At 47.7% G+C, this 23,386-nt stretch overlaps 1 protein-coding gene across 2 annotated transcripts; it reads right to left on the reverse strand.

Annotated features, from left to right (window-relative positions):
- Positions 1–18,944: 18,944 nt before the first annotated feature.
- On the reverse strand, positions 18,945–22,119 carry ID4 (inhibitor of DNA binding 4, HLH protein). 2 transcript variants are annotated; one of them, XM_040588699.1, is made up of 3 exons: positions 21,460–22,119; positions 20,756–20,814; positions 18,945–20,380 (listed from the first exon to the last, which is right to left on the reverse strand). In XM_040588699.1, the coding sequence occupies exons 1-2, from the start codon at positions 21,859–21,861 to the stop codon at positions 20,770–20,772; spliced, it is 447 nt and encodes a 148-aa protein (XP_040444633.1). In that variant the 5' UTR covers positions 21,862–22,119; the 3' UTR covers positions 18,945–20,380; positions 20,756–20,769. The 2 variants fall into 2 exon arrangements, with proteins under 2 accessions (XP_040444633.1, XP_040444634.1); XM_040588700.1 differs by having other exon boundaries at positions 21,453–22,119.
- Positions 22,120–23,386: the final 1,267 nt, after the last annotated feature.

Raw genomic sequence — 23,386 nt, forward strand, 5'->3', positions numbered from 1 at the left:
CACTTTCTAAAGTAATCTTAGCTTTGTTTCTACAGGATATATAGATTACATGTAAAGATTTCAAGCAGAGAAAACCCACTCATAATCACACTGCACCACCAAGAAGGGTTTCTGACGATTAGATGTGTTATGCTGTTTATGTGGGTCACAGTTTACATCCTGCTTTGGGAAAGCATCGCTGTTTGAGTTAGGACATGCACCCACGTTTGAGTTGAAGCTCTTGCTTATATCCCACCAAAGTGAATATAACGTAAACATTTATACCCAGTCAAGCACCCAGTGTAAGCGCATGCTGAAGAGGCGAAGAACCCATCTAAAAGACATTAGAGAGCTTGCCATAACTGGGGGCTCATTCAGAGGGGTCCTGAAGCTGCAGAGACTGACCCATCAACACTCTGCACGCCGTCAGTCCTGCCAGCTCCCTGTGGGCTGCGTGCGAGGGCAATGAGGGCATGGGGGGGGCACATCTCCCTGGGGTGGAGGCTGCAGTGCTTGCTGCTTCCCCAGCTGGCAGTGGGAGAGGGGCAGCTCTGCCTCACGCTGGTACTTTCTTTGCCCGTGATTATTTCCTTGGGTGCCAAGGGTGGTGCTGCTGCCGGCGGTGGTGCTCAGGAAGGGCATGTGGAAGAGCTCCTCACAGCAGCCAAGAGCCTGCCCTCCTTGGGGCAACGGAGGAGACCTTGCCTTCTCTTTGACGCAACCAAATTCAGTCTTGCTCTTGGTGCTGAGAGACGTGAGCCCGCCAGACCCCGCACACCCAGTGGCTGGCATTGCAGCGGCAGCGCAGCAGGGTCCGGTCCCATGCAGCTGGTGCAAGAGCAGAGAGCGATTTGCTGTTTCTTTAGGTTTGCGTGTCTGGGTTTGATCTGTTTTTCCAGGCCAGCTTGCTATTTATTGTCACGGCTGCCAGAACACATGGACTTATGTCAGGCTTGTCCTAAGGAGGTTGTCTGTGGCAGTCACCATTTTGGCAGAAAACAGATAAATATGAATGAGTCTGAAAATCATAGTTCTAGGCAAATTAAGCTAAATATGCAGCGTTTCTAGTCTTTCTTCTCCGGGACTCATGTGCCCCGTGATGGGAGCACAAACAGGGACATGTTGTGTACCTTGGCCCAAGAGGTGCAGGTATCCAGCCACTGCGTTAGTGGGGTGGAGCCGCTTCCAGTTTGAAGCTTAAATCAGAACTGGGTTGGTGAGCTACTTCCAATGCCAAACACCACAGATCAGCATATTGAGTTTTTTACAGTTTTTTCCCTGTGTGATTAGCATTTTACTTGAGTCTGAGACATTAATCAATAAAAGCAATACCCTGTAAACAGAGTAAAATGAAAAAGCAAGTGCTGCATTTTAATAATATAAATAGAAGACTGTGTGGCATGAGGGGCCAAGGCAGCGCCTGCAATCTGAATGCCATCAAAGGTAAAAGAATTGAAGGCAAAGGAAATTTTCAAGGCTGATTGCACACAGATGAAGAAAAAAAAAAAGTAAAGAAAGATAAAATATTGAACACTGGTTAGTGTGTGGGATATGTCTGAAATATTTTATTTCTCTGGTTTTTAAAAATTTTGTCCTTGCTGCCATTGATTTTAAGAGCAAAGAAGAAAAGAGAGGGGAGGGGGAACCCAATCCCTGGGCTCAATAAATTCAGTAGAACCACACAGAAAAGTATTTCAAACATTGCTGTTAAAGCAGGGCCAAATTCTTAGTAACAACTCCACTTCACGGTTTTTGTTCTTTAAAGAGAACTGTCACAGTGGTTACTTAAAAAAAAAATTAATTATTAAAATTTATCTCATTGTATGTGGAACAAAATTTCACGCTGGAAGCTTGAGAATAATAGCCAGCTGCTGTTCAGTGCTCTTCATCTACAGCGCTCGAGTGCTTTGGGAAGCTGGCGAGCCAACGCTTTGGGGAGAGCATGCCAAGGCCGTGCCCTGGTGCTGGCGAGGCCAGGGAGGAAGCCACCATGAAAGCCCACATCACCCGCTGGCTCTTTCCACATTGCACCCAACAAATCACACCATCACTAGGCCAAGCCACTCGATGTATTTCCCAGCAGAGACCCCACAAACCAGTGGAGGACCACCAGTGCAGCGTGGCCAGGCAGCCCAGCCACCAGGACCAGAGCTGGGGGACCGTGGGGGAGCCTGGGCTGTCCCCCCAGCCAGCTCATGGTTCCACATCTGAGCAAGCTTCTAGTGAGCTGGGACCTGCCCCTGGTGGCTTATTCCATTGGGGTGGCATCCTGAACGTTTAAAACCGTGATGCCATGTGGTAGCGTGATTGCATTGCCCATAGCTAAGCCATACGGCTCCACCAAGAATTTTTTAATTTTTTTTCCTCAGTGGCTGCTTATGTTATGCACTGCATTTCTTACTGAGCAGAAGTGAGCATTAACCTTGTTGTTTACTGCCTTCTTTTTGCCCTCTTGCCTCCCCTTCCTCCCTCTCCCCATCCTTCGTATTCTCAGTGGTGCTGCCACAACTTGGGGAACAGCTTTTATTCATGATCTGCTTTATTAATTAGCTTCTTCTAGAGCTGCAGCAATTAGCAGGGTGAGCTCTCAACATTCGTCTTCTGTAGGCCCCACAAAAAGACTTGCCAGTTGGTTATGCCTTTTCTTTGCAGCAAAAAAACCTGCAAAAATTTAAAAAAAAAAACAACATTTTTTTTTTATTTAAGAAGAGATTTAGAATAAAAAAGGCAAGGAGAGAAAACCCTGAGCTGCATAAAGCCCCTAGGAGTCCCCTCTTAAAAGCAAAGGCTCAGAGTGCCTGAATTTCCTTCTGCTGCAGCCTCCAGAAGAACCTGCTCCAATAAGGTGGTCGCTACCTACCTTGCTCCTCCTCTCCTCACATGGGGTCTGGGATCATGGTGCTTTCCATAACAGGTTTAGAGGTGGGTTTTTTCCACATCAGATTAAACCTAGGTGGTTTTTAATGGTTTCTAATCTGTAGACTCCTAAAAATGTTCTAGTGGAGAAAGAGTGTCTTCTACAGCAGACTGAAGCTCCCGAACAGCAAGCTTTGCCTCCTTCAGCGAACCCTTTAGGAGCAACAAGTGGTTGCCAAGAAGTCTGCAGAAGATGACGGTCAAAGCCACCAAGCTAGAGAGGTAGCAATGGCAAAGGCTGATTTCTGAAAAGCCCCTGGGTAACTGCTGTTTACTACATGGAAAAGTGTGGCTGCCTGTTGATTCCTCTCTTGGAAACACACGGAAGCAACTGCAGGTCTCAGGGTGACTTGCTGATGGACTTCCCTCCTCCTCCTCTGCTTGCTCCAGGTTTTGCCTGTTCTCCAGAAAACATTGGTGTGGCTTGTTACTTAACGATGGTCAGAATGTTTGCTATCCCACAAAAATTCTAACAAAGGGACATCACAGGCAACGCCTGGCCCACAAAAGGTGATGGCTGTCAGTTTGATCCCGCAGCAAGGGTGTAAGGATGCAGCTGCAGTGCTCAGGCTGTAGGACTGAGGTAACAAATAATAGCAGAGCAGATGTGCTTCCCTGCACAGCATGGAATAAAAAGAAACATCTGGCCCTTGGCCCCTAAAGGATATTTCTTGCAGAGAAGAGTAAATTAAGGATGCATTGAGGATGTCGGGGCTCAGCTAAAGGGGACTGCAGCCTTCGTAACCATCCCTAGCCCAGCCTTCAGCTCCAGGTGCAGAATGCCATCTCCAACACCAGGCAAAAATAACTGCTGGAAGATACACGCAACCAAGTACAGACATCAAAGTATCTGCAAAATATATGCTGCTATTTTGTCCAAACAAATATGTAAACAAACAAAGGAAATATTTTTAAACACTAAACATACACCAGTCCTATTGCTGCAGGATAAAACGCAGGGTTTTTTTTAAATCTATTGAGTCATAAATCTCTGTATTTCCCTTTGTGTTTGATCTCGTATATTACTTGGAGTTTCTAAAATGATAACAAGGCATGCATTAAAAATATTTCTCTTATTGTTACATTTCAAGCACGTTTACTGTTAGCTGCTTAGCTTCATTATGTATCATAGTCTGAATCTACAAATCAAGTATAATTAGACTTAGAGAACTGATTGGATTTCTAATTAAGCTACATTGGAAACAACAATGCACAATCAGTAAATATTCTGACTAGGTACATTTTAAAGAGCAACTCTTGGGCTTTTTGCTGATGACTAGACACCAATGTCATTAAATTTGTTGGTGGCAAGCAAATTTTAAAGCTAAAATAGAGGCAATTAGTAAAGATCTTGAAATATTTAATCACGTTTGTCCAATTAGTGTGCAATTAGGCAATGGTGTGGCGTGGGACAAACATTCTGCTTCAGTGTTTGGTAGAGAAGGATCCCTTTGAAATTTTGCTATTTAGTTTATTGATATATAAAAAGGAAGTTATGGTTGTAATTTCCAATTTAAAAAAATACTGTGCAGATGGTCTGACTATATATTTAACAATGTTAAACAAAACTAAACAAGGGAAGCATGTTACCTGAAATTACACAGCTGTGATCAGTGAATAAGCTCCAGATCACATTAGATTACAGCTGTGGGCATCCTGATCACAGAAAGTGCCAGGTAGTTGTGCTGGTAAAATCAAGCTAAGTAAGCTGGCCTGTCGCATCTCGAGATGACATGATTATTTTGTCCTTGACCCAACATATGCTTTTTTAATTTGAGCTTTGCCTGTTGTTTTGCATACCTTCCACGAAGCCTTACGTTGTCAAGTTCATTGCAGAAAGTCAAGTGGTAGCTTTTCAGGAATAAGCCACTTAAGTATTATCTTGACTTCCCTTCAACTTGGGGATCCAACTCCCTTTTTGGCAAATTTGAGGCTCTCTTTTGAAAACCATCACAACGCTTATTAGTTGATTTGCAGAATTTCAACGTAATGCTTTGGCTGACGTGTTGGAAGTGTCTGCCTTTGTGCATTTCAATGTGAACCCTGCACTGAAGGTGTCAGCGTGCTGGGATTTTATCGAAGGGGTTTGCTGTACGCGGCTACATGCAGGCAGTCAAGGAAACAGTGCCAGGGAACGTCCCCAGGTGCTGGAGCTCAATTTTCCAGATTGTTAAATTGTTAGAGAGGTCCCTGGCATGGTTTTGGCTTGGGTCAAGTACAACTCTCCCCAGCCATGCCTGGATACAGCTCAGGTGTTAACACTGGCCAGGGACCATTCCCAACAGGCATTTTGGGAGGGAGGGAAGATGAGGAGAATGGATGTGGGCCATCTTGCGCCAGCTGGCCTCCACGCCAAGGCACATTTAAACTTCTACTGTCAGTAGTCCCTGTGGGTTCACAGGAGTGAATCCGAGGGAAGGTGTCTAACAGGACTAACCAGGGGTGATGTGGGCACCAGCCTGGACCCCTGACTCCATCACTGCCGAGGCCATCTCATTTCCATCTCATGTTTAACATGGACTAAGAAACAAGAAAAGACTCTTTCTTCACCCAGTGATCATAAAAGAAAAACATGTGGTTTAGCTGGATTTGATTGGCAGAAAATTATTATTTTTTTCCAGAGAAAAGAATAATAGGTGATCGACTTTTAAAACGCTTTTTTATGTATTTCTGATAAATGCTATTAAGCCATTGTGGGTTTAAACATCATCAACTTCACTTCCATGTCTGAGAAATTTTTGTTTGATTTCAGTATTGAAAAAAGTGTTGAAATAAAACAAATAAACCTTCCTAGGAATGCTATGCTTTTTGTTTATTTATCTATATATGTATTTGTTTGTTTCTTTGTTTGTTTAATAGATACAGACCAGGAAATTCAATGCAGAGAATTTTGTTTTGCGACCAGGTTGATGACTGTGAGAATTTTAGGCACACAGTATTCATTTCTTAGGGAACATTAAATCGAAACAAAATGTTTTTGAACTAAAAAGAGAAATAATGCTAAGAGGAATATTGTACGGGAGAGAAATGAGACAGGTAAAAAATGTTGAGAAGCTGTTAATGGATAATTACACAGGCATTCATTTACTCCTTGACTGTAGGCAAACTTCACCTGGATTGAAGGGTACATTTTGACCCTTTGATATTCAAAGCTTGTAAGTTTTTCAGGTTCGCTACTTCCCACATCTGAGGAAGAGTTTGCATCAGGTTTTCCTGGGTGCTTTCTCTCGGGCAGGAGAGGCCAGCGCTTTCCTGTGGGGGCAGGACCCCAAGAGCCTTCCCATGCCACACAGGCGTTGCTTTAAACCCCTGCAAACCCCACTGCGCGGGAAGGGTCTTGGGCCCTGTTGCGAAGTGAAACTTGTGGTACGTGAACCACTTAGGCTTTTAATTGTGATTATGTTGTGAATAAGAATAGCTGATAGTAATAAAAACATTTGTTACTGTTGGTTTTGCAAATATATACATGATGTCCTTAATCATATTTTTAGTTCTTATGTTGATAGATATGCCCCGATTCACAGAACAGTCAAGTTTCTATGACTGCAAAACATAAGAGCTGCAGGTCTGCAGTGTGTTGGCAAATTGGCTGCTGAATTCTATATGGAAACAAGATGTGAAAGCAGTATTTCATGGCCTCTGCCTCACCACACCTTTGTTCAAGTAAGAGGTCAGGAAACCCAATCAATAGGCTGAGTGCCAGAACATTGACTACCCAGCTGCAGAGGCAGGGCCAGAGAAGATGTACCTCTTACAGCTAATGCCTTGTGAAAATCACACAGGCCCCTGTAAGGGTTAATCCAACATTTCCTGCCCTGGCTTACAATGTTCTGTAGCCCCCAGAAGAAAACTGTACCTTTCACAGGCTTTAAACAGCTAGAAAAAAAGAAAGAAACTGCATCTCTAGTTGTAGAAAGTTTGTAAGCCTAGCTTTAAGCTGCGCTTCAACGTGAGTACTTGTTTGGTTACATCCAGGATTGTGTGCTGAACCTTCACAAACCGAGACCTCCGCCCTTGGGCACATACGGTTTCATATATATATATTTGTGTGTGTGTGTGTATACACACACATATACACACACAGATACATCTATATATATACACATATACACAAGTATCCATAGATGTGTATACATACACTGTACACGTATAGGAATTGAAAGTATCAGAAAGGAAAAGAATGTTTGGAAAATTCAGAAAAGGAAACCCCTGTTTATTTGATAATGGAAACAAACGCAGCACTTGAATAGCGATTCACACACCGCTGTCAAAGCAAGCCCTGGGTGGATGTGCAGACCCGCAGGTTGCCTGTAGCTGCTGAATTCCTCCCAGTGTTGTCTTTATCAAAGAGGTAAATGTAGATTTGAAAAAAATTGCTTTGATGTGCAAGACATCAGAGAAGAGCAGCTCCATTCATTGCAGAGTCCATTATATAAATCTCTCAGGCAACTGTACAGGTTCCCCATAAAGGGAAAAATAATGGGACTGTGGAAATAAAACCCCCAACAACATGCATTCAGCTGGCTTCTGGAGTCTTTCCCTCCAGTTTTCATGTCTTGATTGTGTGGAATGCTATTAGGCTTCATGCACCGACAGATCGGCAGTAGCTCCTGACCGAAGCAATACCTGTGTTCTTGCCAGACCCCCCTGTCCCCAGCTGCATGGGTGAAGGGAGGCATCAGTGAGAGGCGCTGAGGGCTCATCACCTGCCTTTCGCCCTTGACACTCCCCCTGGGCTCACCTTAGCTTTTGCTCCAGCACTAGCAGCACATCTCCGGCCCGGCAGGGTGGACCCCAGGGCCGCTGCATCCTGGAGGGATGGGGCAGCTCTGACACAATGTTACTGGGGTGCTGCGGGCTGAGCCAGGCTCACCCCTGGGGCGACATCCCCTCGGAGTTGTTCATGGATGGGAATGGGAAAGGGAAAGGCAGGGAGGGGGAAATGGAGCCCTGCCACCCCTGCAGCGGCAGGGCTGCCTGCAGACCGGCCGGGGTGCACATCTAGACACCTTCCTGCATCGGGGAGGGGGACACGGCTCCCCCGCCTCCACTCCCTACCGTCATAAACCATGCGAATGTGTAGAAAGGGTCTGGGAAATTAATTATACTCTGAGTGCTTGGTAACCAAATGAATTGTAAATTGTACATTATTAAAACAGCATCAGAGCACCAACTGATCTATTATTCTTTAGGGAAATGTATGAAGATAAGAGCTTTATATGCTTTAGGGGTCTTTCCAGCCACCACATAGCCAGCTTTGCAAGGAAAAATGTGGCAATATTTTGTTACTGTCTGAGTTGCAACTGACACAACACTGTATTGTTTATTTTTATTACTTTGTCTCATATTTAATATATATGAGACAGTATACAGTACCAGTGACAGATACATGCCCCGTCCCCTTCTGTTTATCCTGTTTCAGATGGCATTTGGGATTAACCAACCTCACTTTTTTTGTAAAAAAAAAATAAATATCTGTAGGTGGAGAAAAATGAGATAAATATTAAGAAGCATGCCCCTTTGCACAAATCATGGCACTAACAAGATGCATGGCTATTGTTAGCCCAGTCATTTTGCCTGCAAACTTGCTGCCTACCTGTCTTTTAGCTTCGGAAAACAGCAAGAGGGCTTGGTAGGAAGTTGTATGTTCGAAACAAAAAATGTGAAATAATAAGAGGGAAGGAACAAAACCATAGGTTTAGGTGTGCACACATGTTTTTCTCCCAGTTATTCCACAGTGCATGCCCCCCCATCATATTCTTCTTATGAGGTACCTGCTACCCACAAAACCTGGTTCTCATATTTGCACTGGCATCTTCTGGAGTACTACAGACCAAAATTACATGCCCTCCCTCCTAGGAATGCCATTTTTTTTGTATGACACCTTATAAGCAGCCCCCCTGACACATGATGCAATGGTTCTTTTCACCCCTTTCCTCCAGCAGGAAGATGTGTTAAGCAGGGGTGTGTAAGGGAGAAAACAAGAGCATTCGTTTGTTGTTTGTTTGGTTGTTTTTTTTTTAATGCCTCAAAGAAATGGAGGCGGTAGCTACTTCAGCCTAGCTTTTTCCACAGGGTCTGCTTGATATTCCCTCCTTGAAGGAAGATGCACGAGGGTATGCCCTATCTGTGTAGCTGCTTGCCAGTGAAGAGAAACAGCTGGAGAAACATCCTCCTCCCTCCCACTGGAGACACATCTCCTGACTGAGCTGCTCAGGGCAGAGACACTTTGGTTTCTACAGCCACCACATCAGTGGTCCCATGCCAGTGGGCAAACTATGGGGGTTATTATACACTAGAGTAACCCTGACTGTTTCTTTTCTGGGGCAGAGGACCAGTGGCAGCTGTTGCATCCTCTTGCCTTCAAAGAAGGCCTATTGGAAAAAGTTTTCCTCCAACTGCAAGACCTAGATGAGAAAAACTCACAACTCAAATAGTCAAACAGATTCTTGCAGTTTGAATGCAGATTCATTTAAAGTAGTCCAAAGGATTTCAGGACTTGGTCTCTCCTCTATTTGAGCACCAGAGACAATGAAATTTCCCTGGCTAAGATATTTCCCTAAAGGAGCAGGGTACCTTTGCTTGTTTTCCAATTTTCGAAAATGAAGATAATTTATATTTTAGAGAATATTCATCCTTCAGAACAACTCCCCCAACTCTATTTTATAGTATAAAATGTGATACTGCCTTTCTTGCCACCCACCAGCCCCGCAGGATGCGTGTGCACCGCTTCCCGAATTTCAAGAGAGGGCAGCATTTTCCTTAGGCTGCTGGAAAGGAAGGGGACGACTCCCAAGCGTGTAGGAGAATGCCAGCAAGTGAGAATCACCGGGCACAAAACATACACATCATGTTCTGAAAAATTACGCTTAGTGGAAGAAATGCTGTGTTCCTAGGACTTTAGATTTACACACGCACACACACACACACACCAGGCTCTTAACTGATTGACAATAATAATGAATACATCTTACCTACGTTCAAGGAATTCTTTGCATTTGGTGTGCAGCCGTAACGTGCCTCTGCAGCACACCGCAATGACTTTGCCAACCACTTTTGCACTGCGATAGCCAGTCCATAATAGAGTAATGCATGGCCTATAAATACTGTGTATGAACGAAGTGTTAAACTGCGTCTGAGGTAATGAAAGAATCCGCTGTTCTCTCATTAAAGTCCTGACTCCACCAAATTCTGCAAACTATGCCTAAAATGTTACCAGGCTGTTACTTCTGATTGCTTAAGTATCTGCTTAAAAACTGGCAAAGCCCATGTGAAGCAAAGAGTAAGAGTTTTGTGATGTAACCCCAAAACATCTGTCTTCCAGCATGAAATAATGAAGCATGCAAAGCAAGATCAAGATGCTGGCTTTAATCCAGAAGTCTGGACCCTTGCAATCAGGAGTACGCTCCTTTCAGCTGACCGTGACTTACCTTCCATTTGTGAAGGGCCCATCCAATGTTTGCTCTGCTCAAAAAGCAGCATAGCATTGACTCCTATGAGGAAATTCTTAGGAGCAAGCTATGTTTAAAGTACACACTGGATCGTAAAAAAAAATAAAATGAAAGGGCACCCAAGCGTAATACAACACTTTTTAGTTACCCCCTACTCAACATTTGGTGCAATGTTACCCTCCTGAAAGAGCTGTACTGTCAGGACTGTCTGCGGCACGTTCAGCCAGGTTGCCTGGATCGCTGAAGAGCCCAGGACAGGGCAAATAACCCCTTTTCCTTCTCTGTTTACATCTAACAAATAACAGATGTCGCACTATTGAAGGCACACACCTGATGTGACTAACAAGGGATCTCTAAAATATTTGTCCTAAGATGAGAACTACTCTGCTATTAAGCATTTACTTAATGAAATCCGTACACGGGGAAATGTTGTAGTAGTTCTGCTTAAAGAGGGAACAAGCTACTTGAAATCAAGGTTTCTTCTGTCATCTCAGGCTCAATCTGCACTACCAGAAGGATGCAGAGCCAGGCTTGAGGGTAGCTGCTCCCAGTCCAGGGCTTGGTGCTGCTGTCCCCACAGCCCCTTGCCCTGCTTTCGTTCAGGTGCCAGCCCCTGCCGTGTGACTGTCCCCGTGGTCCCCGCGATGTGCCAGCTGAACCCTTTTGCATCGGCTGGAGGGAATCTGGCACGGCATCTCTGAGCAAACCTGCCAGGAAGCAGGGTCAGCCCTTTGCAAATAAACCCTGCCTGATCTGAGTAACACAAATGCATGCCTGGAAGATTAATTCACCCCTGTAATAATACAACTACTGTTTGCACAAACCAGTGGCATGCAATAGTTTCTTATTAAAATGCTCAGGATACGCATTAAGATCTCACTAAAGAAAGTAGGACTTAAGGACAGGAGAGAGCGCAAAATTGCCTTGCTTACAATTTGCCACTCTTTCATCAAATTTGATAAAAAGATAGGAGCAGCGCTGTAAATGGACCAACGAGTTGTCTAATCATCTAGAACACCTTCATGTAATTTATATCGTCTCTTAATTTCTGTTTTGTAACCTCCATAGCCGTCTTCAGTGAATCACAGAGCATATCTCTACTCTGAGAGCATATCAAGGTATGATTTTTCCCTTTGTTTCTCACAATGGAAACATGCACATTTCAGCAAGGTATGTACCTACTGTGTGAATCCTTTCTAAGGCCATTCCAGTCGGCCCTTTAAACATACAAACCAAAAGATTATTTTTACTGTTTCCATTCTCTCTTTCGGCATACAGTTTTCTCACTGAAAGGATAGCCATCTAACTCCATACACGCATAGATGAATATACATTCAAATCACAAATGCATATCAATATAACCTACATCACAGACTGGAAATACATTTTTAAAATTAACGGCATTACAGACAATAGATGTAAAGACCAAACTGCTGAGGTACTGGACTCTCCCTATTCCAAGGTGCCTTAACACTCCCGCAAACCTGCCATCCCTTTGTAATGCAGTGCTGAGATACTTAATCTGCTTTCTCTCTTCCACCGATGTAAATCAGTTGCAAAGTTGTCCGTGGAGGAGCGGAGGCTGGAGGATAACTGTGACCTGATGGGTTATCTGTCTGTACCTGTGTGCACAGTGGGTCTGCTCACCGGATTTTTAGCATGCATATTTCCCAGCAGGGAGTTAGAAAGTGAGAAATCACGAAACTGGTTTAATGTACCAGGTAAATCAGACTAGCTCGTTGCAAAACCTATCACTGCACATGATTGTTATGATAATAAACGCGGGTGAGCTCTGGTTATTACATGCACAGCCCTGTACTAACTGCTCCCTACCGCTCACCCGTTCTCTCACTTTAGCAACACCCCACACACCTGTTCAAATAATATTACTATTACCTTGTGTTGACACCACATCCACCCTTTCCTTTCATATAATAAGAGCTCCTGGTGAACTGTAAATGGAAAGCTTGTGGCAGCAGAAGCTGATTGTTTACCTGTCTCCAGTTTGTTGCCACAGATACTTGCTTGGGAGAAGGGAACAAAGATCAGTTTGACATCCTTGTTAAGCAGGATTTGCCCCCCACCTTACCCACAAAAGGTTAGGAGTTGCTATTCAAGCCCAAGCTCCGCAGGTGTGCCATCACACCTGTCTGAAAGAAAACAACATACAGTTTGTTTCAATATGGCTGTTGCCCCAGCAAAATAAAGAAGACCTTGCCCTGCAACACAGACGCAAGCATATCAGAGGCTGATTATCTCTGTTCATATGTCGTGTTCAAGCCAAACACGATGCAAGCGCCCGCAGCAATTGATGGCAGCAAGCATCCGACCCTGCCATGACCGCTAAACTCATAGCCAAACTCACGGCAAAACTCAACCCAAACCCTATCTTGAGACAGGAGAGGGGATTTTATAGCTCTCCGGCCATTCAAACCAGGCCCTAATACCAAATGCACTGAGAGGATCAGGAGACTGGGTCCAGCTCTAAGCTGGGGGGATGAGTTTGGCCACACAATCTGTGTCCTTCACCGCTGAGCCCTGCCGGAGCTGCTGCTGCTATTGAGTTGCATGTAACTCTTCACGTAGCGAGGTGTTGTGGGTTTAGAATAGGTGAAAGGCAAAAGTTGCGAGCCCTGGTGCCATTCTGCTTGCTCAAAGGCTGCATCCAGCTTCTTATGCCAGTGATAACAGTGCAGGTCTGGAGTAAATTGGTAAAAAATGGCAAAACCTAGCTCCCAACTGAGGCCTGGATGAGGCATAATGGGATTTTGTCCATGCAGAGCAGAGCACTACAGAGCCCTAAATGTACCCATTCATTCCTGTGAATTTGCCATTTGACATCTGCTGAAGGTGATGGAAACACTTTGGTGGGCATTTGATCAAGAGCTGAGTCAGTGGAGTTTTCCAAAGCTTTAGGTAGAGGCATTTTTCACCAAAAAAGGCTAACGAGAACAATTTGCCTGTTTTCCAGCTAAAGCAGGACTCTCTTTTGGTTACTTTATTCTTATTATAAGTCTTATCCGTAGCTGTATGGTTTAAAGAGCGTTGTTCGTAGTCAGCTGTGAGAGGGTGCCCCTGCATTTGGAATAGGGAGTGCGGTGGATGCATACATACCACCACCTGGTTCGGAAGGAGTTTGTACACTGGGCTGCAACTTATGTAGAGAATGTCCTTGAGGCAGGGAGCATATTTTATTTATTGTTTTATTTATTGCATATGTCAAGTAAATGGAATCCCAAATTATGAAGATGCAAAACACAGTGTGGGTATTTATCAGCACTGAATGTTTTTATGTGCTCCAAAACAACATGGGGTTTCCCAGCTGACTGTGAGCAGCTTGCTGGTTTTGAAGATCTAGCACCTTTGGAACTGAAGGGACATGCTGAATTTTAAGCACTTGGAAAGAGAATTAAATGCATGGACAGCAAAATGATTTTTGTGTGTGTGTGTGTATGCTCATCAATAGGAAATGATGAAGCCTCTGGGGGATATTAACACAAGTAAACTAAACAGGGGAGTGGGACTGTTTAAACAAGGTGAGACAAAAGCCTTCCTACTCCAAGAAAATGACTTTGAGAGCTATTTTTTTCATGTTTCCACCTCTATTGTTGCAGACGTCTGCATTTAAATAGGAACTTTATCTTTCTCAGCCCAGGTTCTCCTCCTTCATCAGCCAGCACTGAGGTCGCAGGCCCTCTTATCTCCTGGGCCACTCCTGCAAGGGCCTGGGATCTCGCAGGGTTCCCCTTGCAGCTGTGTATCACGTCTGCCTGCTCCCCCACCCACTGGGAATGGAAAAGGATTCTCCCTGACTAATAGCTGCAGAGCATAAAGTCACCTGTGTGCACGCCTTCACGTCCACGTGCCCTGCACCTTCACACCTGCCCCTGGCTGTGCTCACTGCCTGGCACAGAGCTCCCAGAGCTGCACCCCCCAAAAAAAAACCCCATTCACCCCCCGGCAGAACCAACCCTGCCGGTGCTTGAAGGACCGGGGCAGCTCACAAACCAGTGCTTGGCATATCAGCTCCTACTTACCCGCTGAGCCTGTCCTGCACAGGGACCAAAAAAACGCTTCCCTTGCGCATCGCTGCTGCCCCAGCGCCGTGATGCTCCCACAGCCACCACACAAGTCAGTGGGCAACCGGCCGTGTCACCCTGGCACCCTCCCCCTCCTGCCCCTCCTGCCCCTCCTGGGCCAGGCACCACTGCCCTCCCAGACCCCCTCCGAGGCTCCCCCCCAGCCCTGCAGCCATTCTTGACACTGCCCATCTCCAGGGCTGGCAGAGAAGGTGGAAGGGAGCAGAGTAAACTGTCTTAAAAACCTGATCTGCAGTGGACGGATCTTACAGTCTCATTTGAGCTATTCTTTCCCCTTTCTACATTTTCATGGGGATCTCTCCAACCTGCTGAAAAGGCTGAGAAATATTAATTTTGAAATATCCTAAACAAGATAGAGATGTTAAGACTGCTATAGACACCGGCATCTCTGAATGAAGAGATAGCCTGTTGAATAAATAATACATATTAAAAAATGTCTGAATAGCAACTTACAGGATAAACTGTAACAGCTTCAAAGGAGCCATTGATCTACCGAGTACATAATATGCATGTTAAAAATCGTTGGAATATTTATTTACATGACACATGGCTCAGAAGAAGCCATTATGGCCCTTAAGTAAATTATACATGTTGTGAAAATTGTCAGAGTGCTTCTTTTACCAGAAACGAGTGTATCCTGTGAGTTGATAAACACATTATCTTTGGGAAAAAAGCAAGGGGGAAAAAAAAAGAAAAAAAAAAAAAAAAAAGGCAAACAAACCCAAGGCTAAGAGAAGGTTAAAACAGAGAAGGAAAAAAAGGGAAGAAAATCAAAACCAACCCCCATACCATGTCAAAGCGTGTTCCATGCCCATCAAAGGAAGAAAAGCCCGAGCTGCCCTGCCCCGCGTCCCGCTCAGCACTGCCGTCGCACGTGGCGCGGGGAGGGCTGCGCGCCCGGGGCTGGTGTGGAGGGGCTGCTCCCACCCCCACGTGCCACAGCCCTGGGCGCCAGCTCTTCTCCCTACAGGCCAAGAAATGACAAATGGGGACTAACATGTTCCAGCCACCACCGTGTCCTCTACTCAAAAACAAGCTGCCGGAAGAGTGCTCTGCTTTCCCTGCCCGCGTCCCTCAGAGCGTGGTGGGGGACACCACAGCCCGCTGGCACTGTTACACCTCGATGTACGGGGCGATGCTTTCTAAGCCTATTCTTACAGGTCCTCAGCTGCCTCAGCACAGCCCCGTGCTGATTGTAACTGGTCTTGCCTCCCCTCACGTACCTTCAAGAAGGGCAAAACGGGGGGGAAGCATTGCCTTGCAATACTTTAGCATGCCTGCCAGCTGGGCCCATCGCTCACCAGCATCTTTCCGATGACTTCAGCTCTCTGCTTGTGCCTGAGCGCGGTAGGGTTTGCACCGCTCCTTCCTCAATGCTCTGTGGGCGACACAGCTCTTTTCCAGCAGATGTTTTGCTGAGGAGGAGGGATGCCAACTTAGCAAATCCCCCTTCCTGCCCATGCTGCTGGGATCGCACAGCAGTCTATGCCATAGCCTGCCTCCTGCGAATTTTTGGGGAAAAGGGTTTTTGTTGAGGAGGCATGGCCAGGACGTGGTGGCTGAGAGACCGGCTCTGGCTAGCACGGTGCTGGTGCTTGACCGTCTACTGCCCGCAGCCCAGCTCCCATGTGCCGCGCAGCCCCAGGGTGCCCGGTCCCCAGCTCAGCTGGGATGTGCTCCCAGGGCTGGTGTGTTCGGCCTGCTTTGGGCATTTGGGAAAGCAGGCTCTCCTGCTTGGCACAGCACACGAGTTTTCTCTTACACAGCAGTAAGAGTAAAGGATTGATTTTTCTAATGCAAGAGAGCAAGCAGTTGTACGGGGGGAATATATTTAGCCTGTGTTTTCAGATCACATGTTCTGAGACTGGAGAGCAAAACATTTTCAATGCTGTTTTGGAAGCACGCTATTTAGTATTGCAAGCCTTACTATTGGAGAAGCCAGCAAATTGCGTTGCATCTAAAACAATTACTTGAATTGCTTGTACCGTGGTTTCTTCATTCCAACTGCAAAGGTTTTACAAAAATGTGACTTCTACAGCTACAAAAGCATTGAAAATACAAATAATAGTAAAGTGCTGCTCTGCATTTGCATAAACCTGTTTATCCTATGCATGGTTTATTCATTAACTCTCCGAACAACCAGCAGGACAGCTATAGCATTCTTTATGACCGCTTCGCTTGTGGCTGAAAACGCAACAACTGCTTAAAAGCAACACTATATGGGTTAGAAAGTGAAAATAAATACCATTCCCATGTGAAACAGCGGGGGAAATGTATCTATCACTGCAAGAGCTGGCATTTGGCTTTTGCACTAAAGGAGCACCTCCTATCATTTGGAAATTTCAGAGGGGAGTCTCAGCATCTGCGAGGACTGGGACCTCCGCACTGCAGCTCCCCGAAACGGACAGGCAGCGCCAGCAGCATCCATCGCTGTGCTCTGCAGGCAGCATACCAGTCAGGGACAGAAAAGACCTAGGTCCCTCAGATGTTCCTCTTCCAATTTCCTAGTCCTTTACAGTCTCAGTGTCCCAAGCAAGAGGTTCCTCGCGGCCTCTACGCACAGTGCATGTCTCAGTCGGCTCCTCCTTGGAAGGCTCTCCTGACAATCACCCCTGCTTTCCCTCTGCTGCCTTTCTTACCTGAAACTTAATCCCCTTAAGAAAGATGAAGTAAAAACCCACAAGTGCATTTTGCCTGGTTCATCTCCCTGCTTCTATAAAGACGAGTACATGTTGCCACTGGTACGCTGCAAGTGGAAAACTGGAAGTTTGTTTGACAGCCAGTGACTTGCTCAAGATCACAGAAGAGCCTCAGTAGCAGATCTGGGAACAGAATTTGGTATCCTAATTCCTAATCTGGCAGCCTCACCACAACCCTCATCACGCAATCAAAAAGCTCCTTTTAAGGAATGCTTTTCTGACCAAGAGAAAAACCAAGGCGTTAGAAGAAACGAGTCCTTTTAATTTGCCTTTGTTCCAACGTTTACGCCTTTTGCTATATGGAGAACATGATTTGAACAAGATATGGGATTATAATATGGTGAAAGACTCTAAATTAATCTTTGAAAAATAATAGTAGGTCTGGCTGTATTTAGGACTGTACTGATTCCAGCCATCAGGAAGCGATCGATCAGGTATTCCTTGCTGAAGGTTTCATACGTAGCATTAGGAATAAATCAAGACGAGCATCTACCATGCTCTGATAAAGAGCTTTCTTGAGTATCGTACACAGGCTTTCACATTTGTCAAGAATGCTATGTAACAGAAACAATTTTCACAGCTCTTTAATAAGACTACATTTTCTAAAGGTCCGAACTTGTTGCACCGCAACAGTTTTTAAAAAAGCAAAACCAACCCCCTAAGCCACTGAGCAGGAGATTGCCCTGACCTGAAACAATCTGGGGCTTGGTACGCCCTCCCTCGAAGAGCAGTTCAGTGGGTGAGCAGCTCTCCCAGGGTACATCAGCTTTGATATGTAGAAACTCGACAAGGTAGCTTCGTATTTTAAGGCAGCACTTTTTGCCCCCTTCCTCTGCTGTGTAACAGAATACCGCAATTTGGCAACAGCAGAGAGAAACAAATGGGGGTATTGAGAACTAATGTTACTGAAACACCGTGTACAAAATACGCTGAGCTATACAAGCTAAAGCAGGAGACTACAAATATTAGTAGGATAAACAAAGAAATCAAACATCAATTTAAACCCTTCCTTTGGAAAATTGTTGCTTTTTTTTTTAAACACAACAGAAGAATTCCCAAACTGCAGTAAAAAGTCCTATGGATAGCATTCGTACTGTCACTGTATTACTTGGGGACACAGAATGGGAAGTTCAGGACTTAAGTTTTACAAGAACATGGATTTTTCTCGTTAAACTACTATTATTGCAACATCTGAGCTGGAGGAACACAAGGCAGAGACCCGCTCCCCATCTCTCCCGACAGGGCTCAGCCTGTGGAACGCCCCTACTTTCAATGCGTCTGCAGTGACACAGGCCTTCTGTTTCCAGATGCGTTAGCCACTTTTTGATTTGATCTTTACGCAATTATTTTGATTAAGAGAATGCTCATCTTGTTGACATTATCACTGTAGTCAATAGCTAATGACCCTGGTAGTTAATTTCCTTATAAATATTTAATTTCATAGAAGTTGTCCCTTGGGTTATAGTACTTTTGACACTTGTATAAATCTGAATCAAATCCTCTTTTTTTAGTCAAACAGACCATGTTACACACACAGTTGGCTAGCTATTTACAAAGCACCCAATTAAATCCTACTTAATTCTCCCACTCTGAAAAATCCTATTTCACTAGCACGCAGGCTACTGATCACACAAGACGAGCATCTTTCACTGAGCCTGGACACCAGTTCACAGGCTGGAAGACCTGAAGGTACAAAACCCTGCTGCGAGATTAATCCACCCGTCAAACGGTATGTACAAAATCAGTGGAGAGAATGTGCACATTCAGAGGATGGAAGAAATAAGCTGAAGAAATCACAGTTAAAGACAGGTAAATCTAGTTTAATGTTCACATGTAGTAGTTACACATCACAGAGATTAAACAGGATTTTCACTGCAGCTATGTTACAGGTAAACGTAAGTCATTTTGTACTAGAAAAATAATCTTGACGCAGTTATCCGATTTTTGGTCTACTTAATTTTAAGATGAATTTACATCGCTGATCATAATGACTTTGCCCATGTGCCTTTCTACAGTTCGGTATTAATACTCTTTGGACGAAGGAACAGCAACTGGTTTTGTTAATGGTTTTGCCCTTTGGTTGCAAGCAGAGAACTGTTTTCACTTTTTAAGTGATCACTAGGCTGTAGGAATGCAAGTTTGCAATAAAACCTTTTGGTGCTAAATGAAGTTCCAGAACAACTCTCTTGATCTGATGCAACAGCAGATTTTAAAAAAAGCTGATTAAAGATCTAAAGCATCGCCCCCATAATGCAAAAACTAGATAGAATTTGTTTTTCTAAGTAAAAAACCACTACATATCTTACCGCTAGTTTTATAGAATGCACTAAAAACCCCTGTGCCTAAATGACAAAAGTGTAGTCTCAAAATGTATAATACACTTACAAACATTTTAAGTCTAGATTGAGGAAAACACATTTGTATGAACTCCAAACAAGTTTATTTGCAATTAGACATCTCATGCAATCATGCAGGACCACTAGCTATTAGCTGTAACTTCTGAGTCTAAAGGACATTTGGGGACAAAAAAAAGCCCTACACATTCAAGATACTTCCATATTAGCAGCTCTGTACTTGAGCTGTGGTTTTTCTAAAGAGATAATCCCACAGATTTAAAAAAAACATACACACCTTTATAATATTTACAAAAAAATATTTAATTAAAAATATTTTATAATTACAGCAGTCTATTAAAGCATATACTTTTCTCACACTTATAGAACATCTCTATATATACACAGTATGAAATGTCACTCATTTATCTATACAATATGTAACATTCCTGCAGGGAGTAGAAAGTTCCCTGGGCCCCAATAAAATCCATCTATTTTAAACAATAGATGTCAAATATATCTACAAATGCTCTGGTAGATTAGTAAAGCTTCAAGATTCAGCTGCTCGGCCCCTTAAAGAGTTATAACGCTTCTAAAGTCTGCTTTCGGCTCGGTCCTCGCTAACCAGGGGCTGAGTGGCAACTTTTGCTGCTCGAGTCCACCAGGCGCCTGCACCGCGGCCGCGCCGCTCGCATCTGCTGGGAAGCGAAGAGAAGAGACGGGGCGGGACGGGACGGGGGGGCCGCTACGGACGTGCAAAACGGTGAAAAGGCTGGCTCTGCCGGGATGAAGCATGGGAATTGCTGGGGATGGGGGGGTTGGATGGCTCCTTCCTCCGGTGCGGCGGGGCCGGCCCCCACCACCCCCCCCCGCCGCCCGCCCCCCGCGGTGCCTCCGCACACCTGTGGGAGAGGAATGAATAGAGGGGGTGTGTGAACCGCTCCGCTCCAGACCGACTGGCGCCACCAACAAAACACAAGACATGCTTGATCAACAACCCAAAACAAACCAGGTCAAACAACAACCGCAGCTCCCAGGCTGGGCCAGGCGGAGGGATGCGCAGCTGCACGCCGCAGCCAGAAGCGCTCCGGGGGTAGGGGGTAAAAGGAAAAAACCACAACACCCGGTAATTAAAAAAATAAAATAACCACCCCGTAATTAAAAATAAACCCCCACAGCCTCCTGCAAAAATGTCTCGCCGGGCTAAGGTCCCCCCCTTCGGCAGTCTTCCCGGCAGAGGCGGTGCGGGAGCCTGCGCTGCCCCCCCCGGCACTCACCTGCGGAGCGGCGGTCAGCGGCAGAGGATGCTGTCCCCCGGCTTGTTAACAGAGCCAGCCTGCGCAGCAACGGACACGGCGAGTTAGGGGGGGGGAAGGACACTGAGATCTCCCCCCACTCCCCAGACACCCCCACCCCTGCGCACAGGGCACTGCCGGCAGCCCCCGAGTACCGGGGGTGCGCAGGCGGGTACCGGCCCCGCGGACGGTGGGCTTGCCCGCCCAGCCGGGGGAGCCCCCGGGGGCACTGAGCACGCCGTTGCCCGGCCGCATGCACCGCCAGGCTGCCACGGGGGTCCCGCGGAGGGGAGCCGCCGCCCCCCGTCCCCCCTCATCCCACAGCACGTCGCGCCGTGGGCGCTCAAGGCGCAGAGCCCCGGGGCCGCCGGCCTCCGCCGCGCTCCGCGGAGCGCTGGAAGCGCAGGGCAGCTCCCGTGTGTGCAAACACGGCGATTACCGCGGCTCCCTCGAGAGCCCATAATTACACGGTAAACACCGGGCGGGTGCCTGCCTGCACCGGGGGGATGCAGGCACCCCCCCGCGCACCCTCGGCCGTTCCGGCGCTCCGTCCCCTCCAGGGGCAGAGCCACGGGGCCGGCGGCGGTGAGGTACCACCGCCGAGGGGGGGCTGCCAAGGCGGCCGGCGCTGACCCCCCTCCCGCTCCGCGCCCCGAGCCGCGGGTGGCGTGGCACGCACCTCTTACCGGGTCAGTGTTGAGGGCTGTCAGCGGGGTCCTGGGGGTGCCCGCGGGGCAGCTGCCCGGGTGCAGGGCGGGCGGCTGCTGCTGCTGCTGCCGGAGCAGCGCCGGGTGCGTCTCCAGAGCCAGCTGCAGGTCGAGGATGTAGTCGATGACATGCTGCAGGATCTCCACTTTGCTGACCCTCTTGTTGGGCGGGATGGTGGGCACCAGCTTCCTCAGCCGGCTGTAACAGTCATTCATATCGCACTGCAGGCACAGCGCCGCCGGCTCCTCACCCGACGGCGGGCTCCCCTTGCAGCCGCTGTGCTCGGCCAGGCACCGCAGGGCCGGGTGTCCCCCGCCGCCGCCCGCCACGCCGGGCTGCGCCTTGCGGCTGGGGTGTCGGACGGGACTCACGGCTTTCATCGCGCCGCAGGGAGGGAGGCAGACCTCCCTCTCCACCACCGCTGCCGTCTCCGGCGACCTCGGGCAAGCCGCACAACGCACCGCCCGCAACGCAACGGGGAGCGGGGCACGGCCGCAGCCTCGCTGGCACTACCGGCGGGGCGCCCCCCCCGCCCCGGGATGCAACGAGAGGCGCTGGCAGGGCCGCGCGACAACGGCCACACGCACCCGCCCTCTGCCGCCCGGCTGCCACCACGGCCGCCTCTACCGCCGTCGCTGCCCGCGCCGCCCGCTATATAGCGCGGGGCGCGGCGGGCGGTGCCGGGGGGAGGCGGGGGCGCCGCCGCGGCGGGGCAAGGCGAGCGCGGCGCGGGGAGCGGGGGGGGGCGCCACGGTGCCGCGCCGCAGCCAATCAGAGCGCGGCGTGTCCCCCCCGGAACGCTGCGCCGGCCAATGGCGGCGGGGCCGGGGGGGCGGTGGCGCTGCTGGAGGGGGCGGGCGGCTGGCGCTGACCCCCGGGGGCGGCGGCGGCGGAGGAGGAGGAGGAGGAGGAGGAGGAGGAGGAAGGCGGTCCCGGGGAGGGAGGACTGCGGGAATGCGGGCGGGACCCGCCGCCCAGCGGCCCCCGGCACCGCCCCCGCGGGCTGCCGCGCAGCTCCGCGGGGGCGAGCGCAGCCCTGCGCGGCCGGCGCCGCTCCCCGCCGCCTGCCCGGAGGAAGGCGGCTAACCCCCCGCCCCCCCCCCCCTCCCCCCCCCCCCCCCCCCCCCCGCATCTCCTTGGGTCGTGAAACGCGATTTTATCCGCCCGGTGTCGGAGACCCAGCCCGGCTTTACAGATATTTTGAGGGACTTCAGGACGCCGGTTTAAAGGCAGGGAAAATCCCAAGGAAACCTTGGGGGGGTGGGGGTGGTGAAGGGGAGGGGGAAGGAGGAGAGTTTAGGGACTTCAAGCGAAGCAATGCCTGGGAACATTAAATTAGAGCACATAACTATTAAAAATGCATGGAGATGGAGTATTTAAAATTCCTCCATGACATATAATATTAATCCATTTTATGTAAAATTCATACCTGTAACTTAATTTGGTCCATTAATGCACCAGATCACGTATTAGTAGATGTACCATGTTTTAAATATGATGCTGGAAATGTCCGGAGTTCTGTACTTTGAGACAGAGCATTAAAATTAACAGACACATACTCCCAGGTCCTGCTTAAGTCATCTCATGGCAGATTGCAACCTTTTAATTTAATAATGCAGTGTTCAAAGTTTCTGCTAATTCCTGCTGTGCATTAGGAGCCGTTGCGTGTTGGAATGGGACGCGGGTGTTGGAAACACGGCGCCCAATCCTACCGATGCTGCAGCGCCTGGAGGGCTCCGTGGGCGACGTTGGGCTGATGGCTTGGCCAAAGGGCTGCGGGGAGGAGTAAAGGCTGCAGGATCTGCCCCGAAGCTTGTAAGTCAAACCCAACAGAAGGGAAGAAATCCATAATGGTGATTAATGATTGCATGTCCCCTCAATGCTTAGTCACAACGGGTGATATAT

The sequence above is a fragment of the Falco naumanni genome, chromosome 3 (genome assembly GCF_017639655.2).
Source record: "Falco naumanni isolate bFalNau1 chromosome 3, bFalNau1.pat, whole genome shotgun sequence".
NCBI classification, from domain to species: domain Eukaryota; kingdom Metazoa; phylum Chordata; class Aves; order Falconiformes; family Falconidae; genus Falco; species Falco naumanni.